Here is a 19,256-nt window from a genome sequence, read left to right on the forward strand (position 1 = left end):
GAAAGAAAGAAAACTTAGAATTATACCACTAATGAGAAAGGCAAAGGAGTAATGCCAAGTATTTCTCCAAGTGAAGAAAATGTTTCAAGGAGGGGAGAACAATCAACTATGTTAATTGTTGTTGACAGGTTAAATAAGATGAGGGCTGAATAGATGGAGGACTAGTATCTAGAATACATAAAGAACACTCAAAAGTCAACAGTGAAAAAAACACACATTCCAATTAAAGTATGGATGTTATGAACTGAATTGTTTCCCCACCCCCCAAATTTGAATGTTAAAGCCCTACCCCACTGTGATTGGATTAGGCTGTAGGGTCTTTAAGGAGGTGATTTAAGTTAAATGAGGTCATGAAAGTGGGGTCCTCATCTGATTAGATATGTGTCCATATAAGAAGCGCTCTCTCTCTCTCTCTCTCTCTCTCTCTCTCTCTCTCTCTCTCCACTGTGCACAGAGAAAAGGCCACGTGAGGACATGGTGAGAAGGCAGCCATCTGGCATTTCTGTATTGCATTTTATTCACTTTTAAGAAAGGTAGTGTTACCGAACTCATAGAGTTGTATACACTAAATGTGTACAGATTGTTACATACTTCAAAAAAGTGCTTTAAAAAAAAGCAAAGGTAGTTAGCAGATCATATGCATTTTGATCTTAAAAGTAAAATATGTTCTTAGAAAACAATGTATTTTTCAAATACTGTTTTTTAAAACAGCTTTATTGAGATATAGTTCACATACCATGCAATTCAGCCACGTAAAGTGAACTGTTCAGTGGTTTTTAGTATATTCACGGCATTGTATAACCATTAACAGAATCAATTTTAGAACATTTTCATTACCCCAAACTTAGCTTCTGTCATCCGTCAATTGCCCCGTCTCCCCAGTCCCAGGAAAACAATAATCTACTTTCTGTCTCTATAAGTTATTTTTCAAAGGATAATCTATTAATAACATAAAAGTTAAGCAAAACAAATATTTTTTAAAAATTACTTGTAATCTTAACAATCTACAGGCTCTTTTAACTTTATGTTTGTAATTAAATACTTAGTACATCTTCCTCTTCTATGTAAATGACTATATAGATCCCATTATCCATTACAATCTTTTTTAACTCTGGAAAGACAAAAGGTGGCATTCCTGAGGGAATCCTTCTGAATCTTTAGTACCCAATATTGAATTTAATTTAAAACATTAATTTGTAACTAATTGTATTAGTAGTAATTATTCATTAATTACTTAGAATAGTACATCATGATTTATTTATGTTGGGATGATAAAAGGAGGTCTTACTCTACTGACTAGTATTCATACAGTAAGTGATTGCTTTTAGATCTGCTACTGGGGAGGTTTAGGGATTTTTAAACCAAGGAATGCTCTCTTCAAAAACCTGCAGCTCCCTGCTGGTGCCTGCCTGCTGGGCTCTGCTCTGCCTCTTCCTGGCCCCTCCTTTCTCTGAGGCAGCCCAGAGCCTCCTGGGTGCTTCTTAGCACAGTCCGTAAAAAGCTGAGATATACTAACGTTATTTGATCATAGAAATATTGGCTTTTGCTTTCTTTATAATCATTTTGAATTAGCAGCAATTTCTTCTTCCAATAAAATATTCTTCCATCATTTTTTACCTATTGTGAATCTGTAAAATAAGGTTTGCTAACTAGATAAAATGGGTACTATTCTGTGTGTGAGCGTGTTTAAGCTACCAAAGGTAATAAATTGTTTTCATTACTATAAAAGTATTCATTATAACGATAGCAGCAATTCAAAGAATTGTCCCTCTGTTTCAATGACTTGCCTGAAACCTTCTGTAGGATGTTTTATTAGGGGCCTGTCCTACAGCCATGATATAAAAAGGAAACAAATGAAATATTATGTCATATAATAACATTATCTAATTTAGTCCTTTAAGTAATTTTGATGTTCCTCTTTCTAATCAGACCAAGTAAGATTTAATATTCCATAATTTAAAGTTACAGCTTTATTTTAATTTTCATAATATGACATTTCAACAGAAAGGCATTTAATTCCCTCTAAAAATAGGTCAGATAAAAGCTTTTAAGAACACAAATGTGTTGTTATCCCTGATTTGATATTTTGCATTTTCTTGCATTCCTTCCTAGAGATAAAAATGTCTAAGCTTAGAAATAACTGTATAATGAAAATAAGGACGAGGCTTGACGTACAAAGATAAATACACAGTTTAATTCGGTTTTAAGAAAAACAAGCCCTCGAAGTATATTCTCGGCTGAATAAATTCAACTCTACAATTGTCCACATATGATCTGAGATTTGACTTTTGAGTCAGGCCCATAAGAAAAGCAAAAAATAAAATACAGCTATGTACCACATAACGATGGTTCAGTCAACGATGGACTATATGTATGACCGTGGTCCCATAACATTATAATGGGGCCGAATTTCCTGTAAGAAATGGAAGGTTAAGCGGTTCAGGAGGATTTTATTTTACCTTTAATGGGAGCAATATGTGTGGGGCTTGGTAATAGATTCCCTCTCATTCGTTCAATTTGGGGTGTGCAGATTACATCCCAGTCAGCCACTGGCCTGTTCCAGCACAGGGGAGCCTGCCCCCCAGCAGTGCATACTCAGGGCGCCTAGGCCCTCCCAGAGCTGGCCTGATGGTCTGCAGAGTGCACTGCTGTAAATTCTTTGTTGAGGACCCAAGCTCCTGTACAAGGACACAGGTCCACAGGAGCGACCTTAGCAAGTATTAAGGGCCACGGCCACTTTGGTAAAAGCTTTCTGTGCTAGTGTGGAGCCAGCCTGTCCCTGTACTTTGGAAACATTTCCAGGTTGTAATGATGTAAAGCATTGGTAAGTTTTATTTCTTTTATCAATTCAATGCTAGACAGAGCCTTTACTATCAGACAGGGTCAATGGAACCAAAAACGAATTTCCAAAGTCAATATACTGAGCCCTCAGTTCTACACCTTCTCTGTGTTAAACACCCTCTTTTTTAATGAATCCCACAGTTTCTTAATCTGACCGTTGCTCCAAATACAACAGCCCAAACCACATTGCCATGACAGTCCCGTGTTCCTTTATCTCTCCATCGCGATTCCTCTTTCCGGCTGATCCTCAGGCCCCCGCCAGCCCCCTCCTGACAGTCGCCATTATGGTGAGCGAGGCCTGATCCAGCCAGTTTCTCCTCGGTATTTCCAATCAGTCCAGCCCACATCCTTGTTCATGGAGCAGCACTGGCAGCTTTCTTGTTCTATTTCTGACCCTGTTGGAAGGAAGCAGGGGGAGGGCTTGTGGGACAGTGTTTATAATGTCTACAGCCCTGTACAGTCATGTCCCAGGCCTTCACATTCACTCACTCTCACTCACTGCCTCACCCAGAGCAACTTCCGGTCCTGCGAGCTTCATTCATGTTAAGTATCCTATACAGGTGTACTATTTTTTAAAAAATCTTCTATACTGATTTTTACTGTAGCTTTCCTATATTCAGATATGTCTAGATACACAAATACTTACCATTGTGTTACAATTGCCTACAGTATTCAGTATAGTAACATGCTATACGGGTTTGTAGCCTAGGAGCAATGGGTTATACCACGTAAGTGTGTAGTTAGGCTACACCATCTAGGTTTGTCTAAGTAATGCTTGCACAAGGGCAAATTCACCTAATGACACATTTCTCAGAACAAATCCCCATCATTAAGCAATGCATGACTATAGATATAAGCATTGCTTGTTTAGTCCAGAATTTGTAGAAAAACAAATTAAAATCTAAAGAACAAACAGAAGCTGAATCAAGTTTGTGGTTTTTAACTCCAACTAGGTATCTGTTCTTTGCAAACATAATGAACTGTATTTTTTTTTTTAATTACTGTTTTCTAGCTTCAGAGAATCAATATGGTAGTCCCCTCCCCTTATCTGCAGGGGATATGTTCAAAGACCCCTAGTAGGTGCATGAAAAAGCAGATAGTACCGAACCCTATATGTCATGTTTTTTCCTATACATACATACCTATGGTAAAGTTTAATTTATAAATTAGACACAGTAAGAGATTAACAACAATAATTCATAACATAGAATAAGTATAATATATTGTAATAAAAATTATTGGCATGTGACCTCTCTCTCTCTCTCTCATAACCAATCTGATAACTGAGATGGCTACTAAGTGACTAACGGGTGGATAGCGTATGCAGTGTGGAGATGCTGGACAAAGGATTGATTCACGTCCCGGGTGGGATACAGCGGGATGCTGCAAGATTTTGTCACACTACTTAGGATGGCACACAATTTAAAACTTATGAATTGTTTATTTCTGGAATTTTCCATGTAATATTTTTGAACCACAATAGACCATGGATAACTGAAATTACAGACAAGGGGGGGCGCTGCTGTATGTCTTTCTGCCAGGAAGCTAATTTAGATAGAATTTATCCAGTGTGTGTGTGTGTGTGTGTGTGTGTGTGTGTGTGTGTGTGTGTGTGTAGAGACAATAGCTTAAAACCCAAGATGTATATTTCATATTGGATGTGTCAAGAACTTGCTGGTGTCAGCAGCGATGCATAATTTATTTCTCTGATAATGAGTCTCATCAACCACACATATCCAGTTGGATTTCACTCCTGTTATTTCATGCCACTGCATTTGTATTTCATTTTCCATGCTTTTCCATATGGACCCACAATATTTATTCAAAAGGGAGGTTGTAGCTATAACAAAAAAAGAATGGGAAAGTGAAGATAAGACATGATAGTTCACATAAATTTTTCCAGATCTAATTTATACTCCAATCTTTTATACATTTCTCCTTATTTTGAGCATTTTAAAACTTCGAGAACCCTTTCCCTACTATTTATCTACTTTGCTGTCATAAGCAAAATAAAGGATCATTTTGAATGAAAAGAGCATTTTCATGAGGATACCGGCAGAGCACAGAGGAAGTAGTGTCTTAATCTTTGGTTAGATGAGAATATTTTGAGTGCCAATCTCAGTTTAGAAAATCACAATGCTCACTAATGAAAACAGTTAGTTGAGTTTAACTTTGTGAAGTGTGTGTCGGAAGTCTTAGAACAAAAACCACTTTGAGCTTCTTTAGGGTTTTTGTTATTCAAAGTAATATAGGTATTTACATTTTCAAGTTATAAAAAAATTTAGTTTATTAGTTAACGTTTGGCAGATCCTTATTACTTTCGCAGAAGATGGCAATTGGGTTGAAAATGTTTTTCTTATATCCAATATAACATTTAGACTATTTCTGTAGGGCCCATTCTTCTATGTTGGAAGGAATCCAGAATTTCAATCCTTGTAAAATCTCCAATCACGTGCTCATGTCTACGATATAGTCCATTTTTTAAATTAAATCCTATATTGGGGTGGCATTGGTTAATAAAATTATATAGGTTTCAAGTGCACGATTCTACAATACATCATCTGTATATTGCATTGTGTGTTTACCACCCAAAGTCAAGTCTCCTTCTGTTACCATAATTTGACCGCCTTTGCCCTTTTCTACCCCCTTTTCCCTCTGGTAACCACTAAACTGTTGTGTCTATGAGTTTTTGCATGTTTGTGTTTTTCCTTTGTTGCTTTCAGTTTTATATCTCACATATGAGTGAAATCATATGGTTCTTGACTTTTTCCATCTGACTTATTTTGCTTAGCATGATAGTCTCAAGTTAATAGAAGAAAGAAAAGCAGGTTTGTATGAATTAACAATATTTTTAATAGTAACAATGCTAAAAACAGAAAAGGTAATATGTCATTCATTTTATGTCATGGATTTGTTTTCTTCTTTTTTCTTTTAAACCAGGGTCATTTTGGAATTCAGCTTCCTTCAATACTGAGGCTTCATATCTTCATTTTCCTACTTTCCATGGAGAACTTAGTGCAGATGTCTCTTTCTTTTTTAAGACTACAGCTTCATCTGGGGTATTTTTAGAAAACCTGGGGATTACTGATTTTATACGGATAGAGCTACGCTGTAAGTTCTGTTTCCCAGAGAATTCTATGGGATTCTATTTAGTAGTAAATCCTTTAATTAATTTTTAAAGTACTATGTTTCTACTTGAATCTTTTCATTGGACCCCTTTGAAAAAATTCTGTGATATTGTTAGTCTTTCTGCAAGAAAATATTTAACCTGTGATAATTTGGGGAAATTATTGTGTTCTCTAGAACCAATTTAAGAAGCATTTTAAATTCAAATAATTTTTTTTTAAAAATACTAAAATTCTCAATTAATTATAAAATTAATTAAATCAGTCACCCATATCCTTCTGATATACTCTTAGACTGCTATTAGTTTCTTAATATCAAATGTATATTGCATACTTTAAAATTTATATAAACTTTGGTTCACTGTAAAATTATTTTTTTCATAAAGTGCTGTTTTGTTTTCTTGCCCTGGCTAAAGTTTTACTTTTTATCAACACAAAAATTTAACTCTGAGGATGAATTTCTTAAAATTTGTTTTTCCCCCCAAAAAATATAAACGTATTTTACCGTCTCCTTTCACACTTATTCTTTACCGATGTCTGTCATTGGTTCCTCCCATAAAATTCAAATCATTACATTTATACTTAGCGATTGCTGTGCTGTGGTGCTGTTCCTAAGTGTGTTGAAGAGTCAGCTCTCCCCACGTGGATTAACTTAAACAATCTTCATGTTTATTTCCAGCTCCAACACTAGTGACTTTTTCATTTGATGTGGGGAATGGGCCATTTGAAATCTCGGTGCACTCACCCACTCACTTCAATGACAACCAGTGGCACCACGTTAGGGTTGAAAGGAATATGAAAGAGGCGTCTATTCAGGTTGATCACCTCTCACCAAAGACGCAACCGGCTCCAGCTGATGGGCATATCCTTTTGCAGCTTAACAGTCAACTTTTTGTGGGTAAGTTCTGTTTCTAGGCAGTTTAGCATTTAATTGTATGATGTAAGTGCAGAGACGAGCCAAAATAAAATAATACCAATTATAAAAATAATTTAAAGAAAAACAACAAATCACCATTTATTGAGAATTTATGCTCCAGGCTATACCAGGTGTTTCATCTCTTCCCCATAACCTGTGAAATGAGTATTATCCCTATTTTACAAATGCAATAATTGAGATTAAGGGAGTTGAAGTGACTTGCCTTCAGAAATCTATCTAGGAAAGGAGATTCAAATTTGTGTTTGAGTAATTCCGAAACTTGCAGATTTTGTGATTTGTTCCAGGATTTTTATTATTATTATTATTATTATTATTATTATTATTTTAACATTAGTGCTTTTAGTATGATATTGGAAATGGTTATCTCCGTTCCCAGGGGAGTTGAGGCACCCTCCTTGTAATTCCAGGCAATGCCAACCAGTGACTCCCTGTCAAAAAAAGGCAATAGAAGAAAAAAAGGAAAGCAGGAGTAAAGTGTATAAAATCCATGCTTGACAAGTTTGACCAGTTCTACTGGTGTCTCTCATTTTGCCCATTTTTGGATATCTTCTGATCACCTACTTCATATTTATATCCAAATGTTGTTCCTTTATTTCCTAAATACCTTCACTTGGTATTTATAGACCTGATAGGAATCTTTCTGGATCTTTGCTAATTACTTTACAGAACTTAGCGACCATAAATTTCAAGGGATTTTCTCTTATTTGATCACTTTTCATGTATTTTAATGTATATGAGGACATAGAAATACTATACAGCAGGATAAATTATAAATGATCAGAAATTACATTTAAAGCATTTTAGCAGTTTTATTTTAGAACAAAATTCATCAGATCCCCATTACATCTTCTATTGTTTAACAATCTTGTTTTATTAACTCTCACTGCAAAGGATAAAGTTTTATGTGACATTTTTGACTAAGATATTTTTGAGATTTCTAATGAATTTACGTACTCATTGTTTCTATCATTTATTCTTTCTTTTACTCAATACATATTTAATGAACAGCTTCTATGAGTAAGGCATTGTAATAGGCAATCTAATCATGATCTTGTGGCCACTCAACTGACTTATTTAAAGGTATAGAAATAATAAAGACTACGTGAGAAGAAATACATAAGTTTTCTTTTAATAACATGCTAGAAGCTCAGTCAGGAAGTTGACATAAATATTTCTTCAATTACAAAAAATGAGAGATGGCCACGGCAAAAGGTATGGCAATTTAAAATCTGTCAGGATCTAGGAAATAGCCTTACTATTCTTGGAAATTGAAAAAGCTGAAATAGTCCTTGCTATTTTCAGTGAAATCTGCTGCAGTTTGCCTGTATGTGAACTTTTATCCTTGGTATGAATTTTAACTTCATAGGAATGGAGTCACTGTGTATTGTGTCTGATAGGAATCCTGGCCTTAATTTGATTTCAGGTAGTTATAATGGGTAAAAATGCTATTATGATATCAGAAAACCGGGATAGAACAGACTTGAGTCTGTTGCTATCATGTGTTATAATTTTAATAAGAATCTAAGATATTTCATCTTTATGGAGGAAAATGGTTAGGCTTTTGACATTGCTATGTGTTAAATTCAAGGATAATTGTGTTATTTAAAAGTTCTAAAAACTGAAATCTTTATTATGTTTAGGTCAAAGTCATTGAAAACTAAAAAGAAAATGCAGAAGATATCTGGGGAAAAAAACACAAAACCTCTGCTGTTAATAAAAATCTATTTATACAATCTCTCCCTTCCTTCTCAGAAGTAATGAGTAAATTGAAATGGTTAATGTGATGATATTAAAAAAAGATTCATTGAAAGAAAAGAAAGGCTTGGGGGCCACCGGTTAGCTCAGTTGGTTAGAGCGTGGTGCTCTTAACAACAAGGTTGCCAAGTTTGATCCCTGCATGGGCCACTGTGAGGTGCACCCCCCACAACTAGATTGAAACAACTATTTGAGTTGGAGCTGATGGGTCCTGGAAAAACACACTTAAAAAAAAAAAAAAAAAGGGAGCCTTAGGTGGAGGCAGGCCATTGGCTGTAAAGAGGCCACATAAAGGTCTTGTTTGTATCTTTACCTCCATCGCAAGAACGGAAGACTTTCTTTGGAAAGGGCCCCAACCAAGTTAATAAAATAATACTTATAAGACAAAATATTAATTTATCAATTTACAACATTCCTATCAAAGAAATCAGAATTTAAAAAAAATTTCTGAATGAAAATACTTTTCTCCTGCAGCAAGATTCAATAGAAGTTAAATTATAATTAAAAAGATTACCAACTTAGTGCAGTGGGTGAAAAACTACTAAAAACAGTAATAATTATAGCTAACTTAATGTAGCACTTACTAAGACCAAAAAGTAGTTCTCTGCTTTCCTGAGAGGATATTTCAGTGGAGGAGGCAAGACACAGCCAATAAAAGAGTGAAAAATAAGACAAAATAAAACAAAAACTATATATACATATGTATGTATAGACATGCATATGTGCACATATAATATGTATGTGTATGTATGTATATATTGTTTCAGATAATGAATGACAAATACTATAAATTGAAAGGCAGAGGAAAGAGTCAGGTAATGATTTGGCGAGGTTCTTTTCAAGTAAGGCGGTCAGGGGCGTTCTCTCTGAGGACCTTACGTTTGAACAGAGAGGCCAGGTAAAGCAGAAGAGGGAACCCTGTGAACATGTGAAGGAAAAGAATTGCATGGGGAAGGAACATGCTCCTAATGGCAGGAGTGATTTAGGTAGTCAAGGAGCAACAAGAAATTTCATGTGGCTGGAGGAGAGAGTCGGCATGGGAGACAGAGTGGTATGGAACATGGTGGAGTTACATAGGGAAACTTTAAGGCTATAGAGAAGAATTTGGAATTTATTCTAAGGGGTCTGAGGAGTGGCATGATCCCATTTACATTTTCCACGCTCTCTTGTTGCTGTGAGGAATACGGATGGAGGGAATAGGATGGCGGCAGATTGTGGCAGTTGTCTTTAGGAGAGACAATGGTGGTGTGGGATTAGTGGAAATGGTGAGAAACAGAGGTGGGCCTTTTAAATGTCAATGCATGTAACTTGCCAATGACGTGGTGATTGGTCTACAACTTAACCCCACTAATCTCCTGGGGGCAAGGTGCTGCTAGGTAGGTCTCTGGGTTCCTTACGTCCTCTCTCAGTTTTTAATTTCACCTTAACTTAGTTTTTTCTTGTTGTTCGTTTGTTGCTTCCTTTATCCTCATTTGTAGCATGATTAAAGCTGTCCCTGGCCCCATGAGCTAGATTATATACTACAAACCATACTCGGGTTGCAAAAGTCCTCTTTCACAGCCCAGAAAAAGTATCTCCCCTTCTTCCTCTCCTTCAGTGAGATCCCACCTGTCCCCTAATCACACTCTCACCAGGAAATCAGGCTTCTTTGTGTATATGATCTGTGCCAGCACATATCAGATGTAGCAGGGACCTTCTCTTGGAAACTGCTCCCCCACGTATTTATAGTATGTGAACCTGAAGTCTGTTCTCAGAGCCAGTGACTCACTGAGTGACTGGGAATCTCTGCTTTAATTCAATGAATTGATTTTCTGGTTACAGTTTAAAGGGTAATTTCATTCTCCTTACATACAAGTTCAGCAGTTTAATTTGTACTGCACCCGTCCATCTTAAAAATAATTATGTTAATCTGTATTTTCAAGTATGCATAACAATTATCATTTGTATTTGGGTATTGGGACAAATGAATTAGTCCCAATTAAATGTAATTGCAAAGAGTAAGTCTATAGTTTTCAGCATAACTTTTTTCTCCTAACAAAAATGTTTTAAATCTAGACACTGAGGATGAGGATAATAATAATAGAAGCAATGTTTTAAATTACATGGAAACAATCTTTATAAATGCAGAAGAAAACTGAAAGACTAAGTTAGTGTTCGTCTAAGATAAATTTTTTTATCACCCCCACGTTTAGTAGTTCTTACCAAAAATGCACCTTCTTGTTTGTGTACAAATTTGGCAGAAAACATAAAAAGTGTTGTGGAATGTTTCAAATAAAAAATAAAAATAGGAAATAATTAGAAATTTTGGTAATGTAGAAATATGTTTGTTTGAGATACTATCATTAACACTTTTTATTTACATACAAAACTGTGGATATTTGAATATATGTTAATTTTGATTTAAATTAATTCTCCATCTCACTTTGCTACCATAACCAGGCCTGTGTTGACGATATTTATTGACATTACATTTTTTTACATTAAAACTTTAAAGTTTTCTGCAGTTTCTCAGAAGTGACTACTGCAATGGGATAACACCAAAGAATCTCATGCATTTTCTCTATTGCTTGTTTCACATTCTCCTCTAAAGACCAATCATAAAGGGGATTCATATCTCAGAGTGAAACTCTGGTACAAGATTAATGCTTTAACTTCTGAGCAAAATCAGTAAAAATAAATAGAAAGCATGATTAAAAATGTGATTCAGCTGGGCAATAATTATGTGTGGCGATTGAAAAAGGAATAAGGAAATGATAGTTTCAGAGATTCAACTTGTTTTAGCCTACGCCAAAGAATTATAAAACAGATGGATTTTTAGCAATCCCTGTAGCTCCAAATAGAACAATTAGCTTCAACTAATCTCTGCTGTAGGATGTTATGCAAAGTGAAGGAGTAATAAGATGATGAACAAAAACCTTGTATGAAAAAGTAAAAAAAATTAACATTAATGTAATATGACAGATTAGAAACAATGAGTACCAATGAAATGAACATCTCCTCCCTTCCCCAAATAATCTCAACCATTGCATTGCTTTTGATAATAAAAATGATGATTCACCTTCTGTTTGTAGCCCATCATTCTCCATCCTCTCTCTTAATTATGGTAGTGGGTTTGTACCTACCTTTTCTCATTCTTTCACTTGTCCTTTATTTGTCTGTGTGTGATTTATGACATGTTAAATGTCCTATTCAGAGGTGCTATTCATTAACTCAAAAACTAAATTTAATGACATGATGTTAATTGGTGAATTAAACATATGCCCTTGACCTTGTTAACACCAAGGACTCAATGTCCAGAGTCACTGCTTAAGTTATATGCCCACAAACATTCTCCAACCACAGAAATGAAGCAGAGAAAAGAATCAATCACTTTTTTAAGCTGAAATGTGACAGTGGTCATTTTCTATTTTGGTTCGTAAACTCAGCATTTTTCTTAGAAGCTTCTTAAATTAGCCTTGAATTGATTTTCATTCAAACAGCTCTGCAATTTTTGTTTGCAGTCTAAATTCTTTAACTGACAGGTTTTTAAATGGCGCAAACTCCATTTCCATACTTTGTGACTAGGACCTGAAGGAGAAGGAAGGACTCCTGACATACACTCAGGAGTCATTTGTATTACACTTGAATTGCATCAAATCTACAAATATTTATTGAGTATCTAGAGCAATCTAAATACTGTACACAAAGGTTAATGTTTAACTCTAAGCATATTGAAGCTCTGAAGATTGGTTCTCAGCCTTAGTTGCACATTAGTATCAAATGGGGATCTTTTGGGAATCTGGCTGTACCAGTACAAGATTTATTTATGTACTCTGATGGGTATTTGTGTACTTTCAAAGTTGGATATTACCAGTATGTCCTTGTATTGGTCTTCCGGTGAACCTGTGTTTGTATTTCTGCTGGGTGTGTACCTAGGAATGGAATTATTGGGTCATAGCATATGTATATATTGTGACGCATTAAGAGACACTGCCAAATCTCTACTGACCACTTGGATATATCCTCCTTTATGAAATGGCTGTTCAGCTCTGTTGTTCGTTTTCTACAGGGTTGCCTTCTTTTAAAAAATAAATAAATTTGTGGGAAGTCTTTATATAGTTTGGGTGATGCCTTTTCAGATAAATTTATTACAAATATATCTATGGATTATATTTTCATATTGTTAATGGTGTCTCTTGATGAAAGAAGTTCTTAATTATAATATATTCTAGTTTTTTTTAACATTTAGTTTGTTTTTGATAGGCTAACATAGTTACAGGAAGAGAATGCTAAATAACTTTCTGTTTGAATAACTTTTGTTTCAGACTAATTTTCTTTTGTAGTAAATATGTTTCTCGTTACCTAAGTGCAGTGCACTAAAAGTTACATTTCTTTTTATGTCATCATATCATTTATTTCAATTATCTTCTCCGTTCCTTGAGGTGTCTCTTTCATGTTTAGCCTAAGAAGCTCCCAGTGTACTTTTCATGTCCAGTGAGCAAATGTGGATGATTGTTGATGAAAATCGGATTTCAGATGCGCTCTTCTGAGATCAGAGAATATGACTGTACCACCAACAGTTCATTTCTTTATAATCAGCCTTAGTGTGGTCAAAACAGAGAGCTACTGTGGCTCTGACATCTGAGAAGTCTACATAGACCCGTTTTCTCTGCTGCTACTACCACCACCCAGACACGTTCTTACCACTGATTTTGGTTCATGGAAAAGTGACTGAATTTTCTGCCTATGACAGACACTTTTGCTTACACTAGCTGCCTCTTTCAACCATAATAATTCTTTAATCAAGAGAACAATTTTTCTCTTTCCAGCCCTCCCAGGGCTTTGCTCAATGAGAAAATTATAGTTGGGCTTCCAGTCTCCTAGCCCTCTACCTTAGCTTGTACCATCATTTCTGCAAGGCTGTCTTCCCTCAGGATGGCTGGATAGGATGGGACTAAAGATCCAGTGCAAGGTACACAGAAGACCACCTTTTCCGTTCAATCACCTGACTTCGTCCTGAGCCCAGACTGCATGTCCTATCACTTTTCTGCCTCAGGGTGATCCGTGGACAGGGCCCTAGCTGCCTTTCTCTGCCACAGTGCCACAGTCAGAGAGAGCCCCCCGTACTCTGCCAGACGAGCTTCCATAACTTTGAATTTTAAAGGAAGTGTAGAGATCTTTCTTCCTTCCTTCCTTCCTTCCTTTTTTCCTTCCTTCCTTCCTTCCTTCCTTCCTTCCTTCCTTCCTTCCTTCCTTCCTTCCTTCCTTCCTTCCTTCCTTCCTAAGGCCCCTGAGTGAATTATGTAGTTGTTCCCAATTAATCCTCAATAATATCCAAGAACAACACATAAATAATTTTCCATTAACAATGAAAGGTCTTCCTGCCACAAAAGTGGTGGAAAAGTGGCATAGGGAAGAGTCAGCTCATACTCTGTGACAATAGCATATGTCACTTAGACTAATTTCCTGAGAGTAAGGCATGTAATAAAAGGATTGGGCTCTCTCAGTCTCTACTCAGCACCTAGTACAGTAATTTAGTTGCAATATCCCAATACTGTTATGTAAGTGAACAGATTCATTTATATTCATTCACATAGAAAGGTTAGGCATTTGTCCCACAAAATACTCAGTGTTCGGGAAGTTTGGAATTCATTATCTCTGATATAGTATGGCAGGTACATTGATAGAAAATTAATTGGAAGCCAGTTCAAAACACAATAACTCAGCAGAAACATCCAGAATCAATTAATCAAACTACAACTCATTTTAATTGGACAGACTCTAACCCTGAAAAGGCACTGGAATCTTTAATTAAGCTTTCAAACCCAATTCTATTTACAATATCCATGTTTTCCAGAATAGTTATATCTTAAAAAGTCATTAACTTGAAACCGAACAGTAAAGTAAAAATCCTTGATACATGTATGACACAAATGTTTACATTTAATTAACATTACCTTTTGGTAATTAAAAAGTGTAATTTAAAACTAATTAGGTAAACATTAACTCTTTAAAAGTTCAGAATTAAGAAGTCCTTTTTACAAAGCTGAGTTGATTTTCTTCTCACTCTTACAAGTACTGTTTAAGCCTGGATTTCACACCTATATATGCTTATTTTTTCCTGTTAACATTCCCATCATCTGACCACCTTCTCCACCTGGTATCTATTTCTACCATTCACATGATGGAGTAATTATGTGTTTCCCTGTGTAAATCTAAGACTAGACTATGAGCTCTTTGAGAGCTAGATCTGTACCTCCAGTGTCAGACACAGAGCTCAGTAAATAGCTGCTAAATAAAACTTGCAGAACTTAAATGCCATTTAAAATGAAAATGACCTGAGGAGCAGAAGAAAATGGAAATTTTTTTCTTTGATCACATTTTTTCGAGGGAGAAGAAAGGGGCTTTTTTGTAACAAAAGGGGCTTTCTTGTAACAAAAGGCCCACTGTAGTTTCTGGTCCTATCTCTGCCTCTAACTAAATGTGTTTATTCTAAAATTTCTCAGCTATACCCATGGGCTTGTCCCTGGACTTCTCTATGATTTAGTTTCTCATCATCTGAACAAAACAAAAGAAAACGAAAATAAACAAGTTGGGGCAGGTGAAAATGGATGGTTTTCAGTTGTTGAGCTCCAAGTTTTTTAGTTATAATTATGTCACTAGCAGATTGAGATAAATATCTAAACCAGAGAGACTAGATGTTTCAGAGAACAAATGCATAGTAGACCCTGATTTAATATTATTATGTACTATAAACTATATACCATGATTTTGAAGCACTATAACATGAAGTAAATGAAATAAACCAGGAGTACACCTCTAATCCAAACTTCACAGCATCTGGTCCTCCTCCAAAGAATTCGTGAGCCAAAGCTAAAATCAAGGCTGCAGACTGTCTTACCCAGAAAAGAAAACTCCAGCTAGAATGCCAAAAGAATCTAAGTCAATGACTTAGCTCTGAGCTCTAGACATTTTTATTGGGTTGAGTTAGAAGAGTGGGAGAATAGGGAGGTATGAACCTAAGGTAAGTAGATGGTTTGATGTGGAAGGGAAAAGATGAGAATAAAGGAAAAAGACCACAAGAATGGCGGGATATTGAGTAAATGTAGGTGAACTGAAACAAGATTTTCAGCTATTGGGGAACTCTGGGATGAAATCAACTCTTCCTTCCCTGTCATGCCCACGTATATTGGAATCGGAATATGTCTGGCTCCATATCACACTGCCTCTGGATTTAGAAATAGAAAATCTGACCCATACCCTTAAAACTTTTATACTCTTCATTGAAGAGGCACAAATTATGTCAATTGAAACATTCTGAATACAGAAATTGAAATACAGTCATTTGAATAGAGACCATTATATCTATGAATCTGAATTACAAGAGCATTAGTGCCATGAGTCCCAAATTGTCAGGAATTCTTTTAATTTCTTCTTCATGGTATTTCATTGTCCAAAAATATAGGTTTATTTAATTAATTTATTCTGTAGTTTGTATTCATTGAGTTTTATCATCATTCTCAGTCTCAGGGACCCGAACATCCCTGTGCTGCAAAATATGTCCTTCTCTTCAACCTTTGAAGCACTAAGCCCCATCTCCCACTCTTAAGGTATAATCTGGTTTAATGAAAAACTGCATTAATTATTAATAATAAATTCAGTATCAATAATTAGTTATTGTTAATGTTAATTTCTAATTAATTGGTTATTGTAAGTAGTTATTTAATAGCTGTTAAGTGTCAGGCATTGTTCAGTGTACTGGGGGTACAGTGTGATCAAAACAGCTTTATTGCATGTGTACTCTAATATAGGGACACTGATAATATATAAAGTAAATTGGTAAACGATAAAGCCTGGTAGATGACGACAAAAACCTTATTTAGGGTCTTTCTAGCCAAGTTTTATTTATGAAATACCCATAAAAACAAAAACAAACAAACAAAAAAAAACCTGTTTAATCTCTGAGGATAAGGAGATTTTAAGTATTAAGGCTAGATTAGGAGCTAGCTAAATGAAGTCCTAGAGCTTACATTCCTATTAGGATAGTGCTTTAAATATGGTGTTCAGATGATTGTCTGAATAAGATTCACCAATGAAAAAACTAATCTTGCTCTGTAGGGTCAGCCCCTGCACAATAGCTTCTCCACTGTATTCAAGGCCAGTCCTCACAACAAATCAGACTAAGGGTCAGTCACTCCCATTGATGTGCCAAGAGCAATTATTGCTCAACTACAATAGGACAGCACACACAACCCACACAAGGGACATACCTAGAACACTTGGCTCAGGTGACCAGGGACCATTGGACCCCACAGGACACCACTCTACTAAGACTGGAAGACATAGCAGTCCTACCTAATAAACAGAAACAAACAGAGGGAGGCAGCCAAAATGGGAGAAAAAGAAACATGTCCCAAGTGAAAGATTAGAACAAAGCTCCAGAAAAAGAACTGAACAAAATGGAGACAAGCAATCTACCAGATGCAGATTTCAAATGAACGTCTAAGTATTACCTTGTTTTGTACACCTGAAACTAATAAATAAATTAATTAATAAAAAAAAAAAAAAAAAAAAACACTGGTTATAAGGATGCTCAGTGATCTCAGTGAGAACCTCAACAAAGAGACAGGACACATAAAAATGGAGATAGAAAACATAAAAAAACCATTTAGAAATGAAGACTACAATAATTGAAATGAAAAATACATTAGAGGGAATCAACAGTGGGTTAGATGAAGCAGAGGATCAAATCAGCAATCTGGAAGATAAGGTAGGAGAAAACACCCAATCAGAAAAGCAAAAGCAAAAAGAATCCAGAAATGAGGATAATTTAAGGAGCCTCTGGAACATCAAGTGTACATCATCGGAGCATCAGAAGGAGAAGAGAGAGAGAGAGAGGATTTGAAAACCCATTTGAAAAAATAATGATGGAAAACTTCCCTAACCTGCTGAAGGAAATAGACATACAAGCCCAAGAAACACAGAGATTCTCAAACAAGATGAACCCAAAGAGGCCCACACCAAGATACATCATAATTAAAATGCAAAGGCTAAAAACAAAAATCTTAGAGAAAGAGAAAAGCAGTTAGTTACCTACAAGGGAGCTTCCATAAGACTGTCAGTTGATTTCTCAACAGAAACTTTTCAGGCCAGAGGAGGTTGGCATGAAACATTTAAAGTGATGAAAATGAAGGACCTATTGCCAAGATTACTCTACCCAGAAAAACTATCATTTAGAATTGAGGACAAACAAGGAGCTTCCCAGACAAGAAAAAAGTTAAAGGAGTTCATCACCACCAAACCAGTATTATAAGAAATGTTAAAGGGAGTTTAAGAAGAAGAAGAAGAAAAGATAAAAAGTATGAATAATAAAATGTCAATAACAACATATCTATCAATAATTAATTTAAATGTAAATTGATTAAATACTGCCATCAAAAGACATAGGGTGGCTGAATGGATAAGAAAACAAGACCCTTACATATGCTGCCTACAAGAGACTCATTTCAGATTGAAAGGCACACCCAGATTGAAAGTAAAGGGGTGGAAAAGATATTTCATGAAAATGGAAACAAACAAATAACCAAAAACCTGAGGTAGCAATACTTATACCAGACAAAATAGACTTTAAAACAAAGGCTATTACAAGAGACAAAAGACCCAGTAATTCCACTTCTGGGTATTTCCAAAGAAATCCAAAACACTAATTCAAAGACACATGCATCCATATGTTCATTGCAGCATTATTTACAATAGCCAAGATATGGAAGCAACCTAAGTATCCATCAATAGATGAATGGATAAAGAAGAGTTACATATATACAATGAAACATTACTCATCCATAGAAAAGAATGAAATCTTGCCATCTGCAACAACATGAATGGACCTAGAGCGTGTTATGCTAAGTGACATAAGTCAGACAGAGAAAGACAGATAACATATGATTTCACTTATATGTGGTATGTAAAAAAAACAAAATAAATGAACAAAGAAAACAGAAACAAACTCATAGATACAGAGAACATTTTGATGATTACCAGATCGGAGGGGAGTTGGGTGAAGGGAGGGAAGAGATTAAGAGGTACAAACTAGAATTTACAGAATAGTTGTAGGGATGTAAAGTATAGCATAGGGAATATAGTCAATAATAATCTAATAACTATGTATGGTGTCAGATGGGCACTAGATTTATTGGGGCAATCACTCTGTAAGTTATATAAATGTCTAATCACTACATTGTACACCTGAAACTAATATTGTATGTCAACTGTAATTGAAAAATAAAAATTTATAAAGAAAAAAAGATTCACCCATGAGGCTCGTTGACTGTAGGTTCACAGCCCTATTTCTGGCCCACAGAATCAGTATTTCTTGGAGTGAGCCCCCGAATCTGTATTTTTAAGAAGCTCTTTTATGTGATATTCATATTCCTTAAAGTTTGAGAACCTCTGCCTTAGGATAACAGGATCTGATCCTACCTAAACATTTTAAACCTTTTCAAAGGTGAATTGATAAGTACATATTGCATATTATTCAATAAATGTTATACCACTATGTTCCTTCATTAGTTCTCCACTTTTGTTCAGAATCTTTCCAAGCTTGAAACAATGAACACTGG

General features: G+C 35.5%; 1 protein-coding gene across 2 annotated transcripts in view; it reads left to right on the top strand.

The window, feature by feature from the left end:
• The window catches only part of CNTNAP4 (contactin associated protein family member 4), a 229,537-nt gene that overhangs the window by 188,637 nt on the left and 21,644 nt on the right, over positions 1–19,256 (top strand). For both annotated transcript variants that reach the window (XM_081031056.1, XM_081031057.1), the window contains 2 exons: positions 5,782–5,952; positions 6,646–6,864. In XM_081031056.1, coding sequence (XP_080887182.1) covers positions 5,782–5,952; positions 6,646–6,864 — 390 coding nt within the window. The remainder of the gene's footprint in view (positions 1–5,781; positions 5,953–6,645; positions 6,865–19,256) is intronic.

The sequence above is a fragment of the Rhinolophus hipposideros genome (genome assembly GCF_964194185.1).
Source record: "Rhinolophus hipposideros genome assembly, chromosome: 21".
Taxonomy (NCBI): Eukaryota; Metazoa; Chordata; class Mammalia; order Chiroptera; family Rhinolophidae; genus Rhinolophus; species Rhinolophus hipposideros.